We start from the raw sequence: 21946 nt of genomic DNA on the forward strand, positions 1-21946 counted from the left end.
TCAATGGTCGGCTTGTGCTTTTCTTTGTTGAGCAGATAGATTCTCTTTGGTGACAAGACCTTCCATTTTCTTGCACTTTGTTAATGTTTTATTACTTTCCTCTTAAGGAAAGTTATTTTATATCTGAGTGTTGTTATTTAATGGACCGACTCAAGATTGTAATGTTCTTTTAAATGGGAAATTCATTTCTGTCAATTTAAAAGCAGTGTAAACTAACTGAAAAACTGTTTTCTATGGAGAAATTTAGTTTCTTTTTCTTTGCGCGGATGTCATAGTGTTTCAAGATGCTTTTTATTGTGTTTTTCTGTCAAAAAGTAACTTTTGTGGACTGGTAGTTTTACACTGCTGGTGAAGTGAAGGAGGCTGGTGATGGAGACAAATTTTCTTGATTACCATACCAATTATATCCTCGTACTTCTGAGTCCCTTATTTTCTTAACCAGTGGCTCTACATATAAAGCTTATCTGAGAAACACCCTAATGGCATGGATTTTAGAATTTCAGTTATATTCTGTTAAAAGTTTGATAAAAAGTGTTTGTCAAAGTTCTTTGATTTACAAACTGGGTTGTAAATTATTTTATCTTCAATATTGTCATTTCTGAGTGTATAAGTAGGGAGATACGCACTTAGGCTTTCTGGAAGGCTACTGGCTGCCCTTATTCTAGTCTAAGATTGATTAGCTACAAGTACTTTTGTGGTGGAAATTTTATGTAGGAAAGTATGTAGTTAAATGCACTTATGTTTTAGTTTTACTGGATTTCATATGGTAACATACTTACATTTAACATACTGTACCTGAAAATGCCTAAGAAGGTCTGTTGGTACAATGTGGGTGCTGTGGTGATTAACAGACTTGGCAAATATTGGTGTAGGGAGTTGTAGGTTTGTGGGAATGTTAATTATATTTATTGGAGAGATACGGTAGTTGGTAAAGAGCCAATATGCCGAGGAGACAAACTAATGGGGTTTGAGTCATTCTGTATGACATGCGAGTTAGATTTTGATGAAGATATTAGTTTGCACTGTAAAATGTTATTAGAACAAGAGTAGTTATAGCTACAGCAGTATAGCATCTACAAGGACACACTGGGTTGCAGCATTTTAAGTGAATGAGTCAGATATGCTAACTGTACGGCTACTGCTATTGTGTTATGTTCTGATTGTTTGGATGGACAGACAGATACACTTAGTGCTCCCAACCTAAAAAAGTAACACCACCGCTCACCTCCCCTTCAAGTTATGGGATCTGGGAGGAAAGGATTTGTGGTTTGAATAGTGGGTAGCTTAAAAGGAGTACGCCAGGATTAAATCTAGCACTTGCAGAAGTTGTTGACATGGTACTGTTTTATTTGGAAAAAAACCTTTACCAAGTGGAAGAGGTTAAGCTGGAAGAATTGGATTTCAGATGGGAACTCGTTATTTAAGGATATATGGGTCAATACCACAGGCCAAGTATGAATGTCGAAGACTATTAAGCAGAATTTTTCCTCATGAACCTCTCAATGGTGGCAACACGTACAACTATGATCTTGCTTCTCCTTGTTGGTTGAGGCAAACCTGTTGAGTGACTGTGGAGTACTATACTTATACAACATGAGGTACAAGGTTGGCAAACCCTCAGCAGATGATCCACAGTTAAGATGTTTGTACAGTTTCATTTTAGTGGGCCTGGATCTGCAACTGGAAATTCTCCAGCAGGGGTGAAATGAGATGTTAGATGATTCCAAGTCATTACAGAAGTGCAGTCTTCTTCTTTTCCCGGTTAGGGGTCGCCACAGCGGATCACCTGCCCGCTCATGATTGGCAGTGGAGTTTTACGGTGTCAAGTTGCCAGATCAGTGACCAACCTTCCACACACACACAGACACACACACACAGACACACACAGACACACACAGACAATTTAGAGTGTCCAATCAACCTACAGCATGTCTTTGGGATGTGGGAGGAAACTGGAGCACCCGAAGGAAACCCACGCGACCATATGGAGGACATGCAGACTCCGCAGAAAGAACCCCAGCTAAGGTTCGAACTGGAGAACTTCTTGCTGTGAGGCGCCAATGCTAACAGCTGCACCACCATGGCCTATTATAAATAAAAGGCCACTAGATGGCAGCAGCAGATCAGTAATGCTCAAACTGTACAACTGATATAAACTGCCTGAATTGCTATGAAGGGCAGAATATTCCCTTGTCTGGCATATTATGGGATGCCACTACACTCATTAATACTACTACACACAATAACACATTTTAACCATTTTCAGAAACAACAACTACAATGTCCGAGACTGGCATCAAATAAACTTTAGCAGTTCCTGTTTGACAAGTCTTAATTCCACCTCTCACTTTTACCATCTCTGCTTGGCAATGTGTCAGTGATAAGTCCCACAGGCCACTCATTCCTGCATTTTTGACTGTCCTTCATTAACACAAATCACCTACTTTAACATTTGGATAGTCTCGAGTCCACTTACTGCGACTTTGTAAGGTGGACGAGTATTCCCTTTTCCATCTTTGCCAGAAGGTGTCAGCAAGACTCTGAACTTGCTTCCATTGTTTTACATGAAGGCCTGCTGTTTCGAAGTTACCAGAAGGAGCCAACAAAGAGTTTGCCTTTTGAGTGAAAAGCATGAGTGGTTTAAGAACCTCAGGATTATCTGGATCATTTGACACTGGTACTAAAGGTCTTGCATTCATAATAGCCAGAACTTCCACCATAAAAGTACTTTTACTCTCATAGGTCAGACGAGTAGGCTTATCTTGCAGCAACATTGTATCCAAGATACGTCTAGCTACACCTATTAGTCTTTACCAAGCACCTCCCATATGAGAGGAGTGCAGAGGATTGAAGACCTATGTGCATCCTTTGTCTTGTAGATAATCTTGTACTGTTGTGTTACCTGCTCCTTACAAGCTCCCATAACGTTTGTCCCTCTGTCAGAGCGAAGTAACTTTGCTGGGCCACAGATTGAAAAGAATCTTCTCAAGGCATTAGTAAAACTGGAAGCCGACATAGATTCAATCAGTTCTATATGTACAGCTCGTGTAGACAGACATGTAAAAAATACTGCCCCGCGTTTGTTGTCAGCACTACCTACTCTAGCACGGTGGGTGTTACCACTGTCCACGGGCCAAAAACATCAATACCCACGCTAGTGAATGGTGGTTCAGGAGTCACTCTATCTTCTGGTAAATCTGTCATCTTTTGACTTTTTAATCCCCTTCTCAGTTTACAACAGAGAACACATTTGTGAATAACTGCAGACGTCAGGCATTTACCACCAAGGTTCCGAAACCTGCAGCTCAGATTGCACCTTCTGTTATGTGACATCCTTGATGAGCCATTTCGTTATGGTAATATCTCACAATCAATGTAGCAATGTGATGATTGTGGGGGATGATAATTGGCTGCTTTTCTTGTTCAGTCAGTGTTGCAACGGACAAGCGTCCGCCAACTCTCAGCAGTCCATCTTGATCTATAACAGCACTAAACTTCGAGACAACTTTGTTTTTGCAATGCCTTTTGCTCTTTTATGCAGTCATATTCCTTTTTGAAGTGTTTGTGCTGAACAGAAGAGATGATCACATTCTTTGCTTGTGAAAGTTCCTCTGAGCTAACTTGCTGATAACTATCATAAATGTTTGGGAAGTAATGGAGTAACTATCATAACTGTTTGGGAAGTAAGGAATGGCCTCCACTGGCCTGATTTACCATAGCCAAGATGTTATACAGCTGGCATTCTACCCAAGCTCAGTTATATAAAACAGGATGGCAGGGGGACAAAGCTTGCTGGCATCGTACACAGGATATCCCTACATATTTTCAGCTAGCATTCCCTAGAAGTTCCAAAAGGGTGGGTTTATATTATGCCGGGAGTAGAATGAGCTCTTACAAAGCCCATTCTGGTGAGGTCTGAATTCAGGTTCTGGCATACTGGGCTTTCTAACCTGACAGCTTGTATGGGTAGAACTGAAATAGCCTGGCTGAGAATGGTGTGGGCTACAGTGGAAATTAGTCCCCAACACTGGATTCAATGCATCAGCAGATTTAGTTGCAACCTTTCAGCTTGGTCAGACAACAAACTTACTTTTATTAGTATTATTATTATTACATTGCTATTACATATTATTATATTGCTAAACTGAAAGAGTACTGGTGTATTTTTCTATACAAAATTCACTGTTTATACTTCACTTAATGGTGTTTTATCATTTCTTGGCTGTTGGAATTTACTTTTTAAAAAGAGTATGGGAAGATATTTATGTCAATATTGTTCTCTTGTGGACAGAATAACTGTATACTGTCAAGTGCAGTTATAGTTTCCGATGTCTTTCATCTTTCTGTTTCGTTTCACTACATACATTGCCTTGGTTGTTAGGTTAATATGGAATCAATTGTTAGGGCAGTTGTGCTCCTTGTGCTTTGTATTCATAAAGCTGATGACGGTGACATCACTGTCATGACACTACGGTATGGTGAAAGCATACTGAATGAGTACTTTGTTAATTACTGGATAAGTTAAATTTACCTATTAACCTACATGAACAAATGACACGTTATGGGCTGCCATGTGCATCTTTATAAGCAAGGTATATGGATTGGTATAACACTGGCATGTGATCAGGTTAACTCAAGAGACCTCTCCTTGGGATCAGGCTAGATGACTTTGAGCTCCAGCAGATCAACCAGGGGCTTGACGGTATAATAACCAGGGATACACCCCATGGAGGGAGCTTGAGTCATGCCTTCCCTGGTCCCCTCATCTTCTACCAGCGCTGGTTGATGGACGAAGTCTCAAACTTTCACTGGGAATGAGGCGAGCAGCACTAAAAGAAAGTCTAGGGAACTTCTCTCAAAATATTTGCTCCCGAGATGATGCTTGGAGTTATGCCAGGACTACATGGCAGTCCCTTCCTGCCAGTTCTTGTATGAAAAGTTCTTATTGGCTGCCATCTTTTCAGATGTGAAGCAGACCAACAGCTTCTCTCTTCTTTGACTCTTACATGCCAGGATTAAATCTAGCACTTGCAGATGTTGCTGATATGGTGCTACTCTGCAAGAAAGAAAAGGCAATGCCAATGAGGGTCATGGCTGGTAATATGATGACCATATAGAAACAGTATGCTGGTGTTCAGGCAAGCAAATACGGGTCTTCACCAGTGATGGAAAGGATGATGAGCTGAAATGTGCAAGGGGGTTCAGGGGACAAACAAGATGATGCTACTAGAGTGTTATATCAAAACACATTTGTACCAGCATGCAGACATCTATGAGCAAGGGATCTTAAAAAACTGTGAGTGGAGAACAAAATTAATTTAGTCAAGAGAGTCCTCAATGTTAAAGCCTCAGAATTGGTTGGGGTGTTGAGACACAGCTTCTCATGTGGGGTGCACAAAGGAGACACAGACCGGTGCTCTGCACCAAGGGGATTAGGGTTACTTTTTTGTTTTTTGTTTTTTTTTAAAGTTTGCACTACTTTTTGTAACAAGTGGTTTGGACAACTGTGTTTAATAAAGTGTGATCCCATGAAAATACTCTTCTGCAAACACTCATAACATTTGCTGAAATTAGCACAGAGCATAACAGTCTCACAACTCTCTCATGATGGCTTACTATGCACATGTCAGATATCATCTTTAAGTTGTACACTGCAATCTAATAAATTAAGTACCAGAACCTGTACTGTGAAAAACAGAGAACTTTCTCTCCTTTTAGTACTCCACCATTATCACAGAGCACCTGCAGTTCTATTACACATTTACCACTATGATGCTTTTAAAGGTAGGGCCACAATACTGAGAGATACTCAGCTACAAGAAATGAAGAACTGCACAACATGCTAGTTCATACTGGAATAAAATAAAATAAAACTAAAGCAGTGAAAAACTGTATCAGGCACTTAAAATTATCAATGGCGAGGAATGGATCCATTTGCAAGAACCAAAAATAACATTCTGCTAATACATTAACACAGTGACACACACTGGTTTAGAAATCCCAAAGGCAATCCTTTCTGCCTGCTCCTGAAAACTAGCCCCAAAGCCTCTGTGATTCACTGTCTAGAGTGGGATGAGTGGAACAGAGCACAAACCCCAGAAACTTTGAAGAATGAAAGGTAATGGCTGTGGTGACTATATAGTATCAATCTGTAGATGGTATGAGTCTTTGCAAAAAGAAACTCTGGTCAGATTGAAACTCATGCAGAAAGGGCTAGTTTATAACAGGTTAATTTGTTTTTACCTTGAAAGGCATCCAGATATTATAGACAGTGTATTTTGCAAGATTAATTTCCATGAACAAAGTTGTAATACTCCATACGGTGGCTGTCTACTTTATGTGTGAAACAGATCTTAACTAACTCCTGTGGCTATTATTATTACTACTGTTACTTTTCAATTTATTTTATTAGCACAATCAAGACATTTAAAATGTACACAAAAGTAACTAGAATTGCTGGGTACCAGAAGTTTTTGTGGATTAAAGTGATTGACAGGCTTTGCATAGCTAATGTGTACTTGTGAGAAGCAAGCTGAAATATGTTGCTGTGGTGGGTGACTGTGTGTGAAACAAAGTTTTAAACAATTATTGTGGCCATGTTTTATTATAATCAGACATCTGCAGTGTACACATCAACAAAACTGGATACTGGCTGGGTACTAGGGATGTCTGTGGTCTAAATTATCTGGACTTGCTGTTGTTTGCTTAAGTCAGTTACTAAACTATCTTTTGTAAGACAGTTTTATATTTTCTGAGGCAATCTGGATTTTTTTTTACTGTGACTACTATTTGTGTGAAACAAAGCTAAAATACATTACTGTTGCTATTTTTAACACAGATATCCAAGATGTACATATTCAACAAAACAGATATAACTGGTGGATTCAGAGACTGCCAGAATAGTGACTCATGCTGTTTTAATTTATTCAAGTTACAAGGTTATTAGTCTGTGCTGTGCCCTGCATGACTGATTTTAATAGAAATGCTGCAACAGATTTTCAGGATTAGTGTGTGTCTGTATGTTTCTTTGAAATAAGACGAATACAGTCCTGTGTTTAGTATTTTCCTCTCAGTCAGATATCTGAGCTGTGCACAATCAACACACAACTATAACTGCTGGGCATGGGGGCTGCCTATGCACATAAATTACACTGTTGTCAATATTAAGTTGAACAGCAATTAATCTGGCTTTGTGTAAAGCAAGTTGGAATGTTTTGCCATTACCATTGTTTAGCCACAATCAGACATCTGAGAAGCATGTAGCAAGCAATAAAGTAGCTACAACATATTGCTACAGAGGCAGTCTCTGCATAAAAGTGATGTAACCCAAATTATATTTTATCATACACAGAGTTATGGTACTACCTTATAAGCAGCAATGTCACACAATATACTCTGGTAAAAAAGTCACTGTAAAATTATCACTGACATGGCTTTTGTATGCGAGTGCAAGGGAACTGCACTGCATCCAAGTATAACAAGTTAACCATAATTTCTTTAGGTCTGCATCATAGTCAAACTTCAACATTGTACACAACATGTGAATGTCTTTTGATGGTCTGTGCTGAAAGCAATGGACTGCTGACACATTGGCACAGACAGTAGCATTATCTTACAGCTGTTGATTTGCATCTAAGGTCAGCTCTTCTTTAGTACATACACTATACATGTCAGCTGCACAGACTTGCCTAAACAGTAAAAATCTCTTTCTATGCAGCAGTAGGGAATTAACAGAAGAGCATTTGTTAACATAAGATTGGGTATTAGAACTTAATAATCAATTATGAGCTAGGAACGTACCACCAAACTGTGAACACACTATCACAATTGTTTTTCTGTTTACCACTCAAATTACAAAATACACAGTCAATACTTTCTAAACTGTTATAACATTAAAACACAAAGGGGGTGGCAGTGCAAGAAGAAACCAGTAAACCAAAAAACACCACACGCCTGTAGGATAGCCCCAATAAGATCCAACACTCTTTAATCCAACGAAACAGCACAATCACATTAACGCTGACAGAATACAGTAAATGTTTTCGTCGTAAACTTCATCAGAAAAGTGCAAGCAAATGTAGTAAAACTCACAATGTATTTATACACACACATACCATTTAAAAAATTGTCCAATTAAGACTTAATTAGTTGACATGATTATCCTCATTTTAAACTAAGATATTATGGTAAAATGAAGAAAATAAATAAATATTTATATTAAAATTCTTTGATGTTCTAAGTACAGTTTTATACCTATTAGGTTATGGTTATGGATTTTATGTTATTACCTTCCTGTTTACAATACCACTTGTTTAACTGTGATACTATTCAACTTTAATTATCAGTTAGAATAGAGTCTTGTACCTAGTTTCACTTAGGGCTATGACACTGGTTTTTACTGCACTCTCGTAGCCACTAGATGGTGCCAGCACCACAACAGTCACCCTGGAATTTTAACTTCACATATACTGAACATTTTAGATATTTGTAAAGTTTATATAGAAGTTTTATATTACATTATTATCACATATTCTACTTGATTTTAATATGGGTCATAGTAGCTTGACATTAATTGTTACATTGATCCAGAATTTATTATTTTCTTCATTTTACCATAATATCTTAGTTTAAAATGAGGATAATCATGTCAACTAATTAAGTCTTAATTGGACAATTTTTTAAATGGTATGTGTGTGTATAAATACGTTGAGTTTTACTACATTTGCTTGCACTTTTCTGATGAAGTTTACGACGAAAACGTTTACTGTATTCTGTCAGCGTTAATGTGATTGTGCTGTTTCGTTGGATTAAAGAGTGTTGGATCTTATTGGGGCTATCCTACAGGCGTGTGGTGTTTTTTGGTTTACTGTTATAACATTAAAAAGAACCAATAAAGCAGAAATAAAAGCAACTGTGTATTATTTCTTGAGAAAACGGAATGCACATCTTATGCAGATTTACATTTTAGTTACTTACTGTAGATGGGTGTAGCTAACAATACATCATGCAAGATGGTTTTCACATTCATTTCTGCCCATAAGGGAATATAAAGTAAATTAAAAGGGCACTTATGAACCAGCAAAGATAGCTGCATACAGTGTTACTCATACTTCTTATATCACATGCTTCTCAATTAAAAATCTTCCAAGTAATAATTTAGTATATGTACTGCATATTTAGTTGCATTTATAGGATACACAACATGGAAACAAGATCATATATAATGCTTGTGTTTGCATGTGTGTGTGTGTGTGTGTGTGTGGGGGGGGTAATTTATATCACCAGAGTTAGCTATACAAATCAGAAAGTTCTGGCTACTTCCTTGGTGGGGTGTCAACAGTCTGGAAGCTGGAGTACCAGTTCACAAAATTCTGACTACACCCCTATTGTGAGAATATAAAATTAAAACAGATTGCCTACTTGAGATGTTGCAGCATCAAATCCTCCACTAACAGTTCCGTCACAATCTTCACAAGAGAAATGACGATCTTTGTAAACTGTGCTAAAACAAGAGAGAAATGTAAACAAATATTGTTTTTCATTTGATCCCTTCCTCCTCAGCACCATTATACAGAAAATATATAAAGACTTACTGGCTTAAGGGCATAATTTTACAATGTCTGTACTCCACCATCCATACATTCCTTTCAGAATAGAACTGCCATGACAAGAGTATGACTATTAAAGTAATATGCTTATCCCTTGAGCTATATAACTACAATTAACAATATCTGCAAACTGCATTTTCCATTAATACTGTTTGCAGGCAAACAATGTACCACCTTTAGCCCTTCGTGTAATTAGAACTAAAGGGGATCAAAGGGTATACACAATCACAATATTAACAGAAAATACAGTTTGTAGATATAGTTGTAGTGATGTGCAACATGAACTTAAGATGTGCTGTCTGTCTAGGAAAGCAGATAAATTAAAAGTACACCACTTTAAGAATAAGTGGACAATCCAATGTTTTACTTACCTAGTGTAACACAACAATCCTAACATGACTTTCAGATTTAGTCACAGTTTTAAGTCTCTTTACTACTGTCCCAAACACAACATCCATATACTGGTTTTGCTCTCATTACTCTTCTGATGTAAATTACCTAGACATCAACAGCCTTTTTTGTGAAAAAGTACACACTTATACCAGTATAGTTCTTCAAGACCCTTGTTCTTATGCAGATTAAAAAAAAACACCTCTCTTTCTTCTGTACTATAGATAATTTTAAGGAATCTTAAAATCCTGGTCACATTTTCCATTCTTATTCAATATACAAACACGCCTACAAACTGGGGTCCTCACTGATCCCTTTCACTCTATATAGAGCTCTTGCTGCCAAGCCCCCATTATACTGTTGTCTCTGTATATTACAAGGCATAGTTTATATCTTCCGGGAGACAATGTCTTCAGAACAGTACTTTATGCTGAAGGTGTGGTTTTACGTAAGCCACATATAGTGCTATCGCCTCCTATTCTGTTGCAATGCTCCATTCCCATGTACTCCAGAGTCAATGTCTCTCTTCACTGCATCATGCAGCACAGCTTAACTACTTTTCAGTAGTTGGGTACAACATGCACCATGTCACATTTCTGTTTTGTGACTGTTAGAACTTCCTGTGCATCACATACTGCATCTCTGGATATTCTTCCCTTAAAAATAAAAGCTATATTCCATTTTACCCTGGACCCTCCTTGTCACTTGTAAGCTTGACTGCATTCCTCTAACAAATCAGTAAAAGTGTTAATGTCTCCTCCCTGATCCCATGATAATAATAACATGAAAGAAATGGCGTTGATGACAACGAAGAATAGCCAACCTACAAGTCTATGAATCAAAACACTTCTGAATGTAAACTCAGTTCTCTCATTTTTGTCACTTATTTTTTATACTCTTCATAGGGCAGCAAAATGAAGTATAAGTGACACTGATGTTTGATACAATGCACTGAAACAAGTCAAAAGTTAGTTTCATGTTGCTTTAATTTAACAGGAACATATAAAAATGTTCTTTCAAGCATATATGCTGAAAGCACTTATTTTATGTCCATAATACCTGAAGTACAAACATTGCGCACTTCATTTGTTTACTTAGTTTTACTTGTTTGCCAGACAAATGAACTGGACAGAGGGCCCTTTTTGGCCATAACACAGACCACAGTCAAACAAACCTATAAAGTGGCAATGTAACATCAGCAGCAGGTAAACTTATGACAAAGGGAGTAACTTCAAGATGAGGGTTTAGTCAAAGTAAAACAAAAGTAAATACATTAGTAGAGGCAAATATTCTAGCTTAAAAGCAAATATACACAGCCAGAGTCCAATAAATAAAATGCACAGCAAATATTAGACCCGGAGAATAAAAGCATATGAACAGCAGAAAAAATTATAGCATCAGCAGTAACTTCAACAACAGCATTTTAGATAATAGTATAAGATACAATCAAGGAGACACATACTTGCTCCCCAGTAAAAGAAGCCTCGGCTACAGAAACGTAAACCTTGTTTACATTACTTGATGGCCTGAAGCCAAATGTTTAGCAGGTACCCTATAAAATTAGGATTCCAGAAACAGTGAAGATACAAAATAAAATTACCATACCTCAAAAAATTTCAAAAGGAAGTCTGACATGAGGCTATGCATTCAAACAATGCAGCCAATGTAGTCAAACTCAACTCACTAAATGTAATATGCAGTTGCACACCAAAAAACTGGCAGTACATTGTAAACGAGACAAAACTGTTGCTCAGGGAATGGCAACATGGTGACATTTGCCATTTTTGCAGACTATGAAGGTGCTTCAGTACAAATTGCACAGCAGCCATCTACCATACTATCTTTCACATGATAGTTTTGACATGTTCACAGTATGCTAGCTGTGACATGCATGGTGTGTGACCATATATCTTATTTAGTGATATTAGCTGTAATGGCTGGATGGGCAGCTACATGTCTGACTTCATTCACATGATTTACTGTGAAAACTAAGTTGTTCTTTAAGGAACAGCTACTTATGACACCATTACTTTGAGTACAAATTAACATACTCATTTCTTCTGAGGGAACCATGTTACATTAATATTCAGCATGTAAATGGCTGCCAGCAACAGGGACCAGGCATGATACTCATTCACTTACCAAAGGAATTATCTTCATCAAAAGGGGCTGGGCATGATACTCACCTTACCCACAGTGGAAGATCTGAAGTAAAGCTCATTGTCTTAGCCATTTACGCACTCTCAAACAATATCAAATTAATTACAAAACCTTGTCTAGGTTTGTGAAATCTAGCTTTAATCAGTTCACTAGACACAAAAATCTACAAACTTTGCATCTGCTTATTACCAGCCTTACTGTCCCAATAAGAACAGTCTGCAGAGTCATATACTGCACAATGTAATAGTCAAATATCATGTTTATTAGCTCCCATCTGCATAAATCATATTTCCACACGGTATGGATGGTCAACACATGCTCTACTGATTTACAGGAGCCAGAAGACATGTTACGGAAACAATGGGTGTCAGCCGCACAAATCCTAAACCGGTTTCTTGACATTATTCTACAACATGGGCAGGAGCATATCTAGTTCGACCACACAGCAGAGGAAGTCTTATATGATACATCTCAGTTATCTGCGGCCCTGGGAGCCACAGATTAAACACATGATGCTATCAAGGCTCCATCGACCCCACAGGGGGCCTGTGATATATAAGCAGGAAAATACAGTTGTGTACACTTACCATAAATGTAGATGTTAGAGTGTATTTACTGTTGCAGTCATTACATTTGGGTAATCTGCTGGCAGGTTGCCCTCAGTTGGCCTGATTAACACAGTTTTTGGGTCCTGTCGGTTGCTGTCCCTTCTTCCATGACGTTAGGGGTATAAAACATGCCGCCAATGCCATTACATCAGTTTTTCTTGCCTCAGATGTCAGGTGCCCCACCCCCCAAATGGGGAGCAATATATATATATATATATATATAGATATAGATATAGATATATAATTTAAAACACAAAAAATACACCTCCAAACAAAAGCAAATACACAAAAAAAGGCTTTAAGCATAGTAAAAGAAAGCAGAGGTATAGTAAGAGAAAGACAGGGGGCTGGAGGGTGGGTAACCAGGACTGCAACAGCGAATACACTCTAACATCTACATTTATGGTAAGTGTACACAACTGTACTATGTTCTTAGTGTTTCGCTGTTGCAGTCATTACATTTGGGTAGATTCCCAAAGCTATGGTTGGGAGGATGAATTTATACAGCATTAGGACCAGCTAGAATGCCCTGCAAGACAGCAGTGGCAAATCCAGCTCTGGACTTAGAGAAGAAAGGTAAATGGTAATGTTTGGTGAACGTATGAACTAAGCTCCAGGTAGCAGCTTCTAGAATGTCTCTGGTAGGAACACCTCTGAGAAAGGCTGTAGAAGTAGATGCAGCCCTGGTGGAATGAGATCTGATCCCCTGGGGGATAGGGTTTACCATGGTGCATATAGCAGAAACAAATACAATGGCTTATCCATTTGGAAATAGTCTGCTTTGAAATAGCCATTCCCTCTGCCCCTGCAGCAAATTGCCACCAGTAGTTGTTCAGATTTTCTTAGAGATTTTGTTCTGTTTAAGTAAAATCTAAGTTGTCTGTGTACATCCAATGAATGCAGAATCCGCTCCCCCTTGTTCTGTGGATTGGGAAAGAAAGTTGGCAAATGAATGGTCTGATTAAGAGCCACACTGGATACCACCTTAGGCATGAAGGATGGATTGGTCCTGAGAGACACCCTGTCTGCATGAAAAATAATAAAAGGCTCCACTGCCATAAGAGCCTGTAATTCAGAAATCCTTCTAGCTGAAGTGACTGCTAAAAGGAAAGCTGTTTTCCAGGAGAGAAAATTTAGGTCTGCAGTAGCAGCTGGCTCAAAAGGATGGAGGAGTTTTTCCAATACAAAATTGAGGTCCCAGGCAGGGACTGGAGCTCTCCTGGCAGGTTTTAAGTTTTTGGCCCCTCTGAGATACTGCTTTAGCAGAGGATGAAAGAAGATGGGAGGTTATGTGTTGTAATGAGCTGAAATGGTAGAGGCATGGATTTTTATGTAAGAAAAGTACAGGCCCTTGTGAAGCATCTCAGTTAAGTACTGTAAAATCTGAGGAATATTGGGCACTGCTGTGCTTATCCCTTGTGATTGGTTCCAAGCACAGAATCTTTTCCATTTGTCAGTATAAGATTTTCTAGTACTAGGCCTTCTCGCCTCCAAAATGACATCCATCACAAGTTTGCTAAGGGATGCTAAGGATGAATTTAGGTGATTAGCCACGCTGCAAGACTCAAAGTTTGGATCTGAGTGTGCAGAATTTGGTTGTTCTGCTGAGACAGTAAGTAAGGTGTCTGAGGCTGGTGCCATGGTGGAAAGTGTGACACATTGCGCAGGAGTGGGTACCAGTGTTGGCGAGGCCAGTCTGGAGCAATCAGAATAATTTTATCCCGTTTGACTTTTAGTAGAACTTTGGAGAGCAGAGGCAGAGGGGGAAAAGCATAGACTGATAGAGCATCCACTTTCCAAGCTTTTTCGTAATGAGTTCTTGTGCATAATTTGTCCAACTGATAGATATTTTTGCCTCACACCAGAACTATGTCTGGACTTCCGCATTTGCATGTCAACATGTTGAAAATCCATGGTTCCAGTATCCATTTGTGTGGGCCCATGAGATTTCTGCTTAGTTCGTCTGCCAGAGTATTCAGCTTTCCTGGCAGGAATTGAGTTTGTAGTTGTATTTGGTAGGTCAAGCCCGTGTTCCACAATGCCATGGCTAGTCTGCAAAGGGGGCAGGAATGTGTACCCCCCTGCTTGTTTATGTACCACATAACTGTGGTGTTGTCTGTCTTTATCATTAATTGTCCTGGATGAAGGTAGTCCTTGAAGGCTGTCAGTGCATTCTGTAAAGCTAGCATCTCTTTCTGATTGATATGAAGGTGCATTTGATTTGGGCTCCATTTGCCCTGAATGCACTTCCCTGCCAGATGTGCCCCCCAAGCATAGTCTGATGTGTCTGTAGTTAGGGTTTGGGTGGCATGGGGTGAAGTGAATGGCAGTCCCTTGTTTTGGTAGCAGGCCTCCACCCACCATAGGAACTCTAGTTGCAGGCAAGGTATGATGTGAATCATTGTTTCCTGGCTGTGACAATGTTGACTCCATAAACTTTTTAAGTACCACTGAAGTTTACTCGTATGCAGTCTTGCATATGGAATTAGAAGAAGGCAGGAGGCCATGAACCCCAAGGTTTGCAGAATTTGTCTTGCAGATAGCAGGGTTTTTGTGGCCACCTGTTTGAAGTAAGTCACCAATTGAATTTGCTTTTCGGGCTTAAGGTAAGCCATCTGGGCAGTTGTATTCAAGCTTGCACCCAGGAATGCAGTTTTTTTGAGAGGGTACCAGTTGTGATTTCTTTTCGTTTATGGTGTACCCTAGACAAGTTAGAACCCTTTTTACAAATGCCAGACGCTTTAGAAGAATGTCCTTGTTTTCTGCCTGAGACAACAGTCCAGGTATGGATATATCTGAATATTTCTTTGCCTGCAAAATGCAATTACTGGAGCCAGGCACTTTGTGAAGACCCTGGGTGCAGTAGATAAGCCAAAGGCAGTGCAGAGAACTGGTAATGCAAGTAGCCTGCTTTGAAGTGGAGGTATCTTCTGCAAGATTCCCTGATTGGGATATGCAGGTAAGCCTCTTTTAAGTCTAGAGTTACCAACCAGGCATCTTTGCCTAGCATAGGAAGTAACTGTTGAAGAGTCAGCATCTTGAATTTTGGAATGTCCAGAAATGTGTTTAGAGTAGATAAGTCCAGAATTGGACGCCATGATTTGTCTTTTCTGGGTACCAGGAAAAGTCTTGAATAGAAACCTTGTCCCTTTTCCTCTTCTGGTACTGGTTGAATAGCCCCCATGTTCATGAGGGACAGAACTTGTTTCTGGGCCTCTGCCCACTGATTTCGGGGTAGGTCTGGCCATCCGTTTGGGATTGGCAACGTGTGGAAATGAAATCTGTATCCCTGGGATACTATATTTAAAACCTATTTGTCCTTGGTTATAAGTTGCCAGTTCCATGCATGAAGTGCCAGTTTTCCCCCCAAAGGGACCGCTAAAAGGTAAGTGCTTGGTGAGTGCAAAGGGAAGTCATTGAGACTGTTTATCACAGGGAGTTGCCTTGTTGTTTCCAGATTTGGAGGTGGAGGCACCCCATTGTTTTGTTCTAAAAGTCCCTTGTGACTGAAACCTGGAGCCTTTGGAATGTCTGGATTTGACTTGAGTGGCTCTCGAAGGAATTGGAAAGGACCAGTTTTTAGTAGGCCACTGCCTACTAAATCTTGGAGGTTGCACTTGTAAGAAATCATTCACAGTTTGCATAGATTTAGCTTCGTCTTCCATCTTTTTTAAAGCTTCTTCAGCCTTATTACCAAAGAGATGGTTCTCTTGTAAAGGAGCATCCAACAATTTTGCTTTAACATGATCAGGCAGAGTTTGCTCCGAGCCAAGCATGCTTTCTTAGCACAGTCCCAGTTACAGCAGCCCTGCAAGAGGCCTCCAAAGAATCAAAACCACATTGCAAAGTATGTTTTCCAACTTGTTCAGCTGAATGCAATAAATCCTGTAAATCTTTATTTTCCACACAATCTAACATCATTTTTTGTTTAAGCAGTCCCATGATATGCTGTTGATATTACGAAAGTGACAGTTTAAAGCTCTGATTGCCAAGGTTGCAGAAGTGTAAACCTTCTTACCCCATCTATCCAGTGCCCTGGAATCTCTATCAGAAGGGATAGGGTTTTTAGCAGTACAGAATGTGTAACTTTTTAGCAGTAGAGGCCCTAATGCCCTTGGGACCCTGATAATGGTTTCAGGATCAGCAATAGGATTTTTGAAAAGGAATTTGTGAGAGTCAGGAACCCTGTAGTATCTGTCTGGCTTACAAGGAGCCAGAGGCAGAGAATCAGGAGCCATACTAGATTTTGAAAAAGCATCATCAACAATGTCTAGAACAGGAGGTATAGCCAAAGGCCTATGCTGAGGAAGAAGGAGGAAATCCCAAAGTCTCTTTTTAGATTCAGAGAAAACCTGACTTTCCCAGTGGAAATGTTCCCTTAAGGTATGTAAAGTTTCCCCAAAAGAAAAATACTCAGGGGGAGAGAAAATACTCTGCATCAGAGTCCTCATATGTAGGTATAGACAAATCCTGTTCATTAGAAGAGTCAGAAGAAATAGAATCCTGTTCAGAAGATTCATAACCAATGTCTTATCTAGGCATTTTAGAAGGAGGGGGTTGGCTACCCCTGATCAGAGTAATTAAATCTTCAGCCATCTTGAGCATTTGTTTTTCAGGCATAGGGGCCTGCACATGTGGCCCAGGCATCGTTTTTAGACATAGATTTAGATTTTGGACTTAGTTTTGAAGATGGCGTTGGTTTAATAAACAAATCTGTAGGCCTGAAAACACCCTCAGAAGCCGGTGCCTGCACAGCAGCTCTGGACCCATCTAAGGTAGAGACATTTGCGGGTTCCATAATTGAAGTATCTTGCGGCATACCGGACTCAGAATGGGTCTCAGTAGAGGTCTGCGAATCAGAAGTAGTGGGCATCAGGGACTGCGAAAGCACCTCACTGAGCACCGGCGAACTGGCGACTAGCTTAGAAGAAGCGTCATCGTCAGTTTTGGACCTCGACGGTCTGTCTCTGTCTTTTTCTTTGCATTTTTTTTTTAGGTATTCCAGTAGTCGGATTGCTAACTGACGTCATTTCTGGATAATTAAATCATGAGCCAAAATATTTAGAAGCAAAAATATACTGACGTTTAATAGTGCGTTGATTAAATTTAGCACAAAATTGGCAGCAAGGTACGTTGTGGTCAGGGCCTAGGCAAGGAATACAGTACAAATGAAAATCCTTATGAGGTATTTGCTTCCCACAAGTAATGCAATTAACTTTTACTGACATCGGTAAGGAGCAAGAAAAAAAGTTTCCCCAACGGGGTACTTAGCTTTTAGTTGAAGACTTCGGTTCTGAAACTCGAAAATTAAAATTTCAGGAGTTGGCCAACCGGCACTTACAAACTGCTTCTGCTTCGGGCACCGAACGGCAAGAAAGACTGATGTAATGGTGTCGGCTGCATGTTTTATACCCCTGACGACCTGACGTCATGGAAGAAGGGACAGCAACCGACGCAGGACCCAAGACTTTGTTAATCAGGCCGACTGAGGGCAACCTGCCAGCAGATTACCCAAATGTAATGACTGCAACAGTGAAACACGAAGAACATCTGATTCTACTCCCTGAAGTGCCAAGGGGTCTGCAATACCCAGTACATTAATTATAATATGTCTGTGTGCCAACTGAACAGCTCACATGATCTAAATATTTAGCATATACATGACCTATGCCAACAGTTGCTGTGAGAGGACTTCCCATATGGTCACGTGGTTAGTAGGTGTATACATTTGCCACATAGACAGGTCTATGAACACAGGTAGTGTGCATGCTGGGAGAAGGCCACTTAAAATAAGATGCTTGCTGTAAGTTGAAGGTGATGCTAAATAGGCCTTAGAGCCCTGGTTGATGACCCGATATGTAACACTCAGACAATGATAATACTGCTCATGCAGACACCCAAAATATAGCAGAGTGGGTATTTGGACTGAAGGAATGTTTTTGAAGTTTAGACACTTTAAAAGGGGTACTGCAATACAGTCCAGACATATGCAGCAACATTAAGGCTGTGTGCGTCAAGCTACACAACATAGTATTGTGCAAAACAAGTCAAGCAGTAGAGGAGCATCATGACAGGACCTGTCACACAAGTTGAATTAACAGTAGGGCAAGGAGGTGACTTAGGGGAAGTACATGCAGTAGCACACCCATAGCTAAGGCACAGGTGGGTGCAATACATTACAGCACTAGCAAAAAAGTGGTATCCGATTCAGTTATGGGCAGTGACATGGCCAACACACCATAAATTGATACAAGCCATTACACACCCCTGCACTGCCTGGGTACAATGTGACATGCATCACATCCCTGCATAGCTTGCATGTGAGGCATGCTATATCACACCCAAAATATGCAGAGCGATGCATCAGACGACTGCAGCACAGAAAGGGGCACACTTATCATTACTTACACAGGTTGGGGGCACAGTGACAGGTTACAGCATCACTATAATGTGGGGGCGGGGTCATGGGAAGTGAACATGGTAGGCACTTGTTATGTGAGGTTGTGTGGAGTTGGGGATCATAGTCCCCCAGAGGTGAAGCTGGGTTGCAATGAAATGATCTCAGCCTGTGTCCATTGTGCTGGCTTGCAGTGCTGGGATGGATCTGGTCCACAGCAGGAATAGGGTGGAACTATGGGACTGTTTGTATGGACCCTGATGAGGCCCCCCTACAAGCCAATTAGTATCTGCCAACTAATTAATATGTGATGTGGATATCCCACCACTGCCAAACAATTAATGTGAGGATATCCCAACCACTGCTCCCAATTAATATGACACGCCCGTTCCCTAGCCTAGCAATCAAGGATCCTCAATCCTCACCACTACACCAGAGAGGGCGTCTCATATATGAGGTAAGGATAACAAATATACATAGTAAAGTGCAATTTCCCTTAAGAGCACAAAGAGATCACAGTCAGTCCGGGGCTGGTCGCTCCCTTTCTCCCCAGGTCCCCAATAAGACTCCCCACTGGCACAGCTATAGGGTTCAGATATCAGCCTAGCTGGGCAAGCTAAAATCTCTAGCACCCTCTCTGTCCAACCAGTGCTTCATGTCCCTGCCCAAGTAGCTGACACACACACACACACACTGAGGTAAGAGTTTATACAACCACACAGACACTTCTGGGGAAGGCTGGCACAGGTTCTCCAGCTGTGCCCCTTTTACCCAGACTATACGGTAGTACCCTGCCACCACCCAGCTAATAATTATCAGCTTCTCAAAGGCCTTTAAAAGGGTGACCAATTATTACTGTGCAATATTATTATCCAGTTGTTAAATGTGACTAAACAGTCAAAGCTTATTAGAGTGGCTTTGTACAGTAAACTCTATAAATAGGCAGTGTAGTCTAGAGCTTAACTTATCTCTATACAAACCAGCCACAGTTAAAAGGTTTTAAAATATTTAATAATAAATAATTAAAACCACAAGACAATACTTTCTACTACATAGTCAGTGCTAGTCAAGAGTTCAGAGATCACACAGAAATACTTAAAATAAATCAGTAGTACAGTTCTGACAGAAAAACACAGTCTAATATTTCTAATTTTCTAGCTACTGCTAAAAGAAAACACACTTCTAAAATAACTTACATAGAGCAGTGCTAAGTTGGATGTTCAAGACAAAAATGCTTAATCTCTGGTTCTCTCTCTAAATTGAAACTGCAGTTCTGATAAAACATTACATCATTTTACACTTTCCTGGTATTCCCAAGGTTGACAGAAACTGCATTTACATTTTTACACAGCGCAATAAAGGACATTCCACATGTAAATCCTAATAATTATTCCTTAAGTTAAAAGGATAGGCAAGATGCTTACTCCAGACTCATCAATTCCAAATTCTAACTTCAAAGGAACAGGCATAAAGTAATTTTAATTTCAAAGGACCATCAAGAAATGCTTGACTTTGTTTTCTTTACAGCAGAGGGCAATGTTGCCAATGTTGCCACATTGTTTTAAGTTCAACATTTCACAACAAATTCTTATCTATAGGGACCTTGGTAATGGTGGATGTGGGTAACTTCTCCCTGTATTAATGCAGATAATGCCACATGGTCATAAGACCATATCACTTGCATGCTGCCATCATCATCAGGCACATATATCATGCTGGTATCAACCTTATGTTATCCTGTTGTGCTGGGTACTCAAACTAATGGAATATATGAAAGTACAAACACACACAACACTATTGTTATTCCACACAAGCTCCTCTATATGCCCCTTGTAGCATGCATACTCATACACATTGAACCATGGTTATACAACTCAATGGAAGATGTACCAGTTTGCATAACATGTTGCATTTGCAGACCAGAGCTGCCCTGAAGGACAGACATGTAGGTGGATCTTGGTCAATCACTCTCAGTGGTAATGCAGTGGTGTGTGCTACAGTGTACTACAATGGACAGTACTAACTTTGTGAATCTCCAATGGGCACACAGTTGGTTTCTGCCAAGCTTGCTCCCATTTCCACTTCATCCCAAGTATGAATGACAGATACCCATGGCTTGCAAGTGACACCAAAACTCTTCAACTTCTGTCAATCACTTCTAAGTTGGTGGTCCACCCCTATTATGGATCTGTCTGTCACAATTTTCTATATTTTTTCCTCTGCATGGAGTACTGTATTGACAACCTTCTGCAGCACCTGTTGTAGGGAATAATTCTGGTCACCCACAGCACTCACATCCTGCAGCAGTCCCTGCCAAATCTGATTGCAGTCATGCTCATCTGCAGTGCCTTCAGAAGGCACATGCAATTCATTCCCCTGGCTAGTAAACATTTCCAGGCATTGCCTCCCACAGGTGGCCATGTCATTTCCCGTACACCTGAAAGCAAAACATGTCAGTTTGTGGCTGTTTATGTTACTTTGTGAAACACCCGAGTATGATTGTGCTCCCACCCCCTTGTGTGTCTGGTTAATAACTACAGTTCCAGAAATGCACACCATCATACACCCACCATTTGGTAGTGTATTCATGTTTCTACATACTACTCTGGAACACCACACTCCTTATGGCATGTAATCCTCACAGTGCATTATATTCATAGCTTCAGCTCCACACACACACACACACACACACACACACACACACACACACACACACACACACACACACACACACTGAGACAGTACTGTGCCATGCCTGTGTGCTGGGGTCTCACTTACACATA

General features: G+C 40.1%; 1 protein-coding gene across 1 annotated transcript in view; it reads right to left on the reverse strand.

Annotated features, from left to right (window-relative positions):
* The window catches only part of LOC122807585 (mitochondrial inner membrane protease ATP23 homolog), a 174277-nt gene that overhangs the window by 50929 nt on the left and 101402 nt on the right, over positions 1-21946 (reverse strand). The window contains exon 4 of the mRNA XM_044078499.1: positions 9421-9502. Within this exon, the coding sequence (XP_043934434.1) occupies positions 9421-9502 (82 nt within the window). The remainder of the gene's footprint in view (positions 1-9420; positions 9503-21946) is intronic.

Source organism: Protopterus annectens, chromosome 7.part1, assembly GCF_019279795.1.
Source record: "Protopterus annectens isolate FY-2018-M chromosome 7.part1, PAN1.0, whole genome shotgun sequence".
NCBI lineage: Eukaryota > Metazoa > Chordata > Ceratodontiformes > Protopteridae > Protopterus > Protopterus annectens.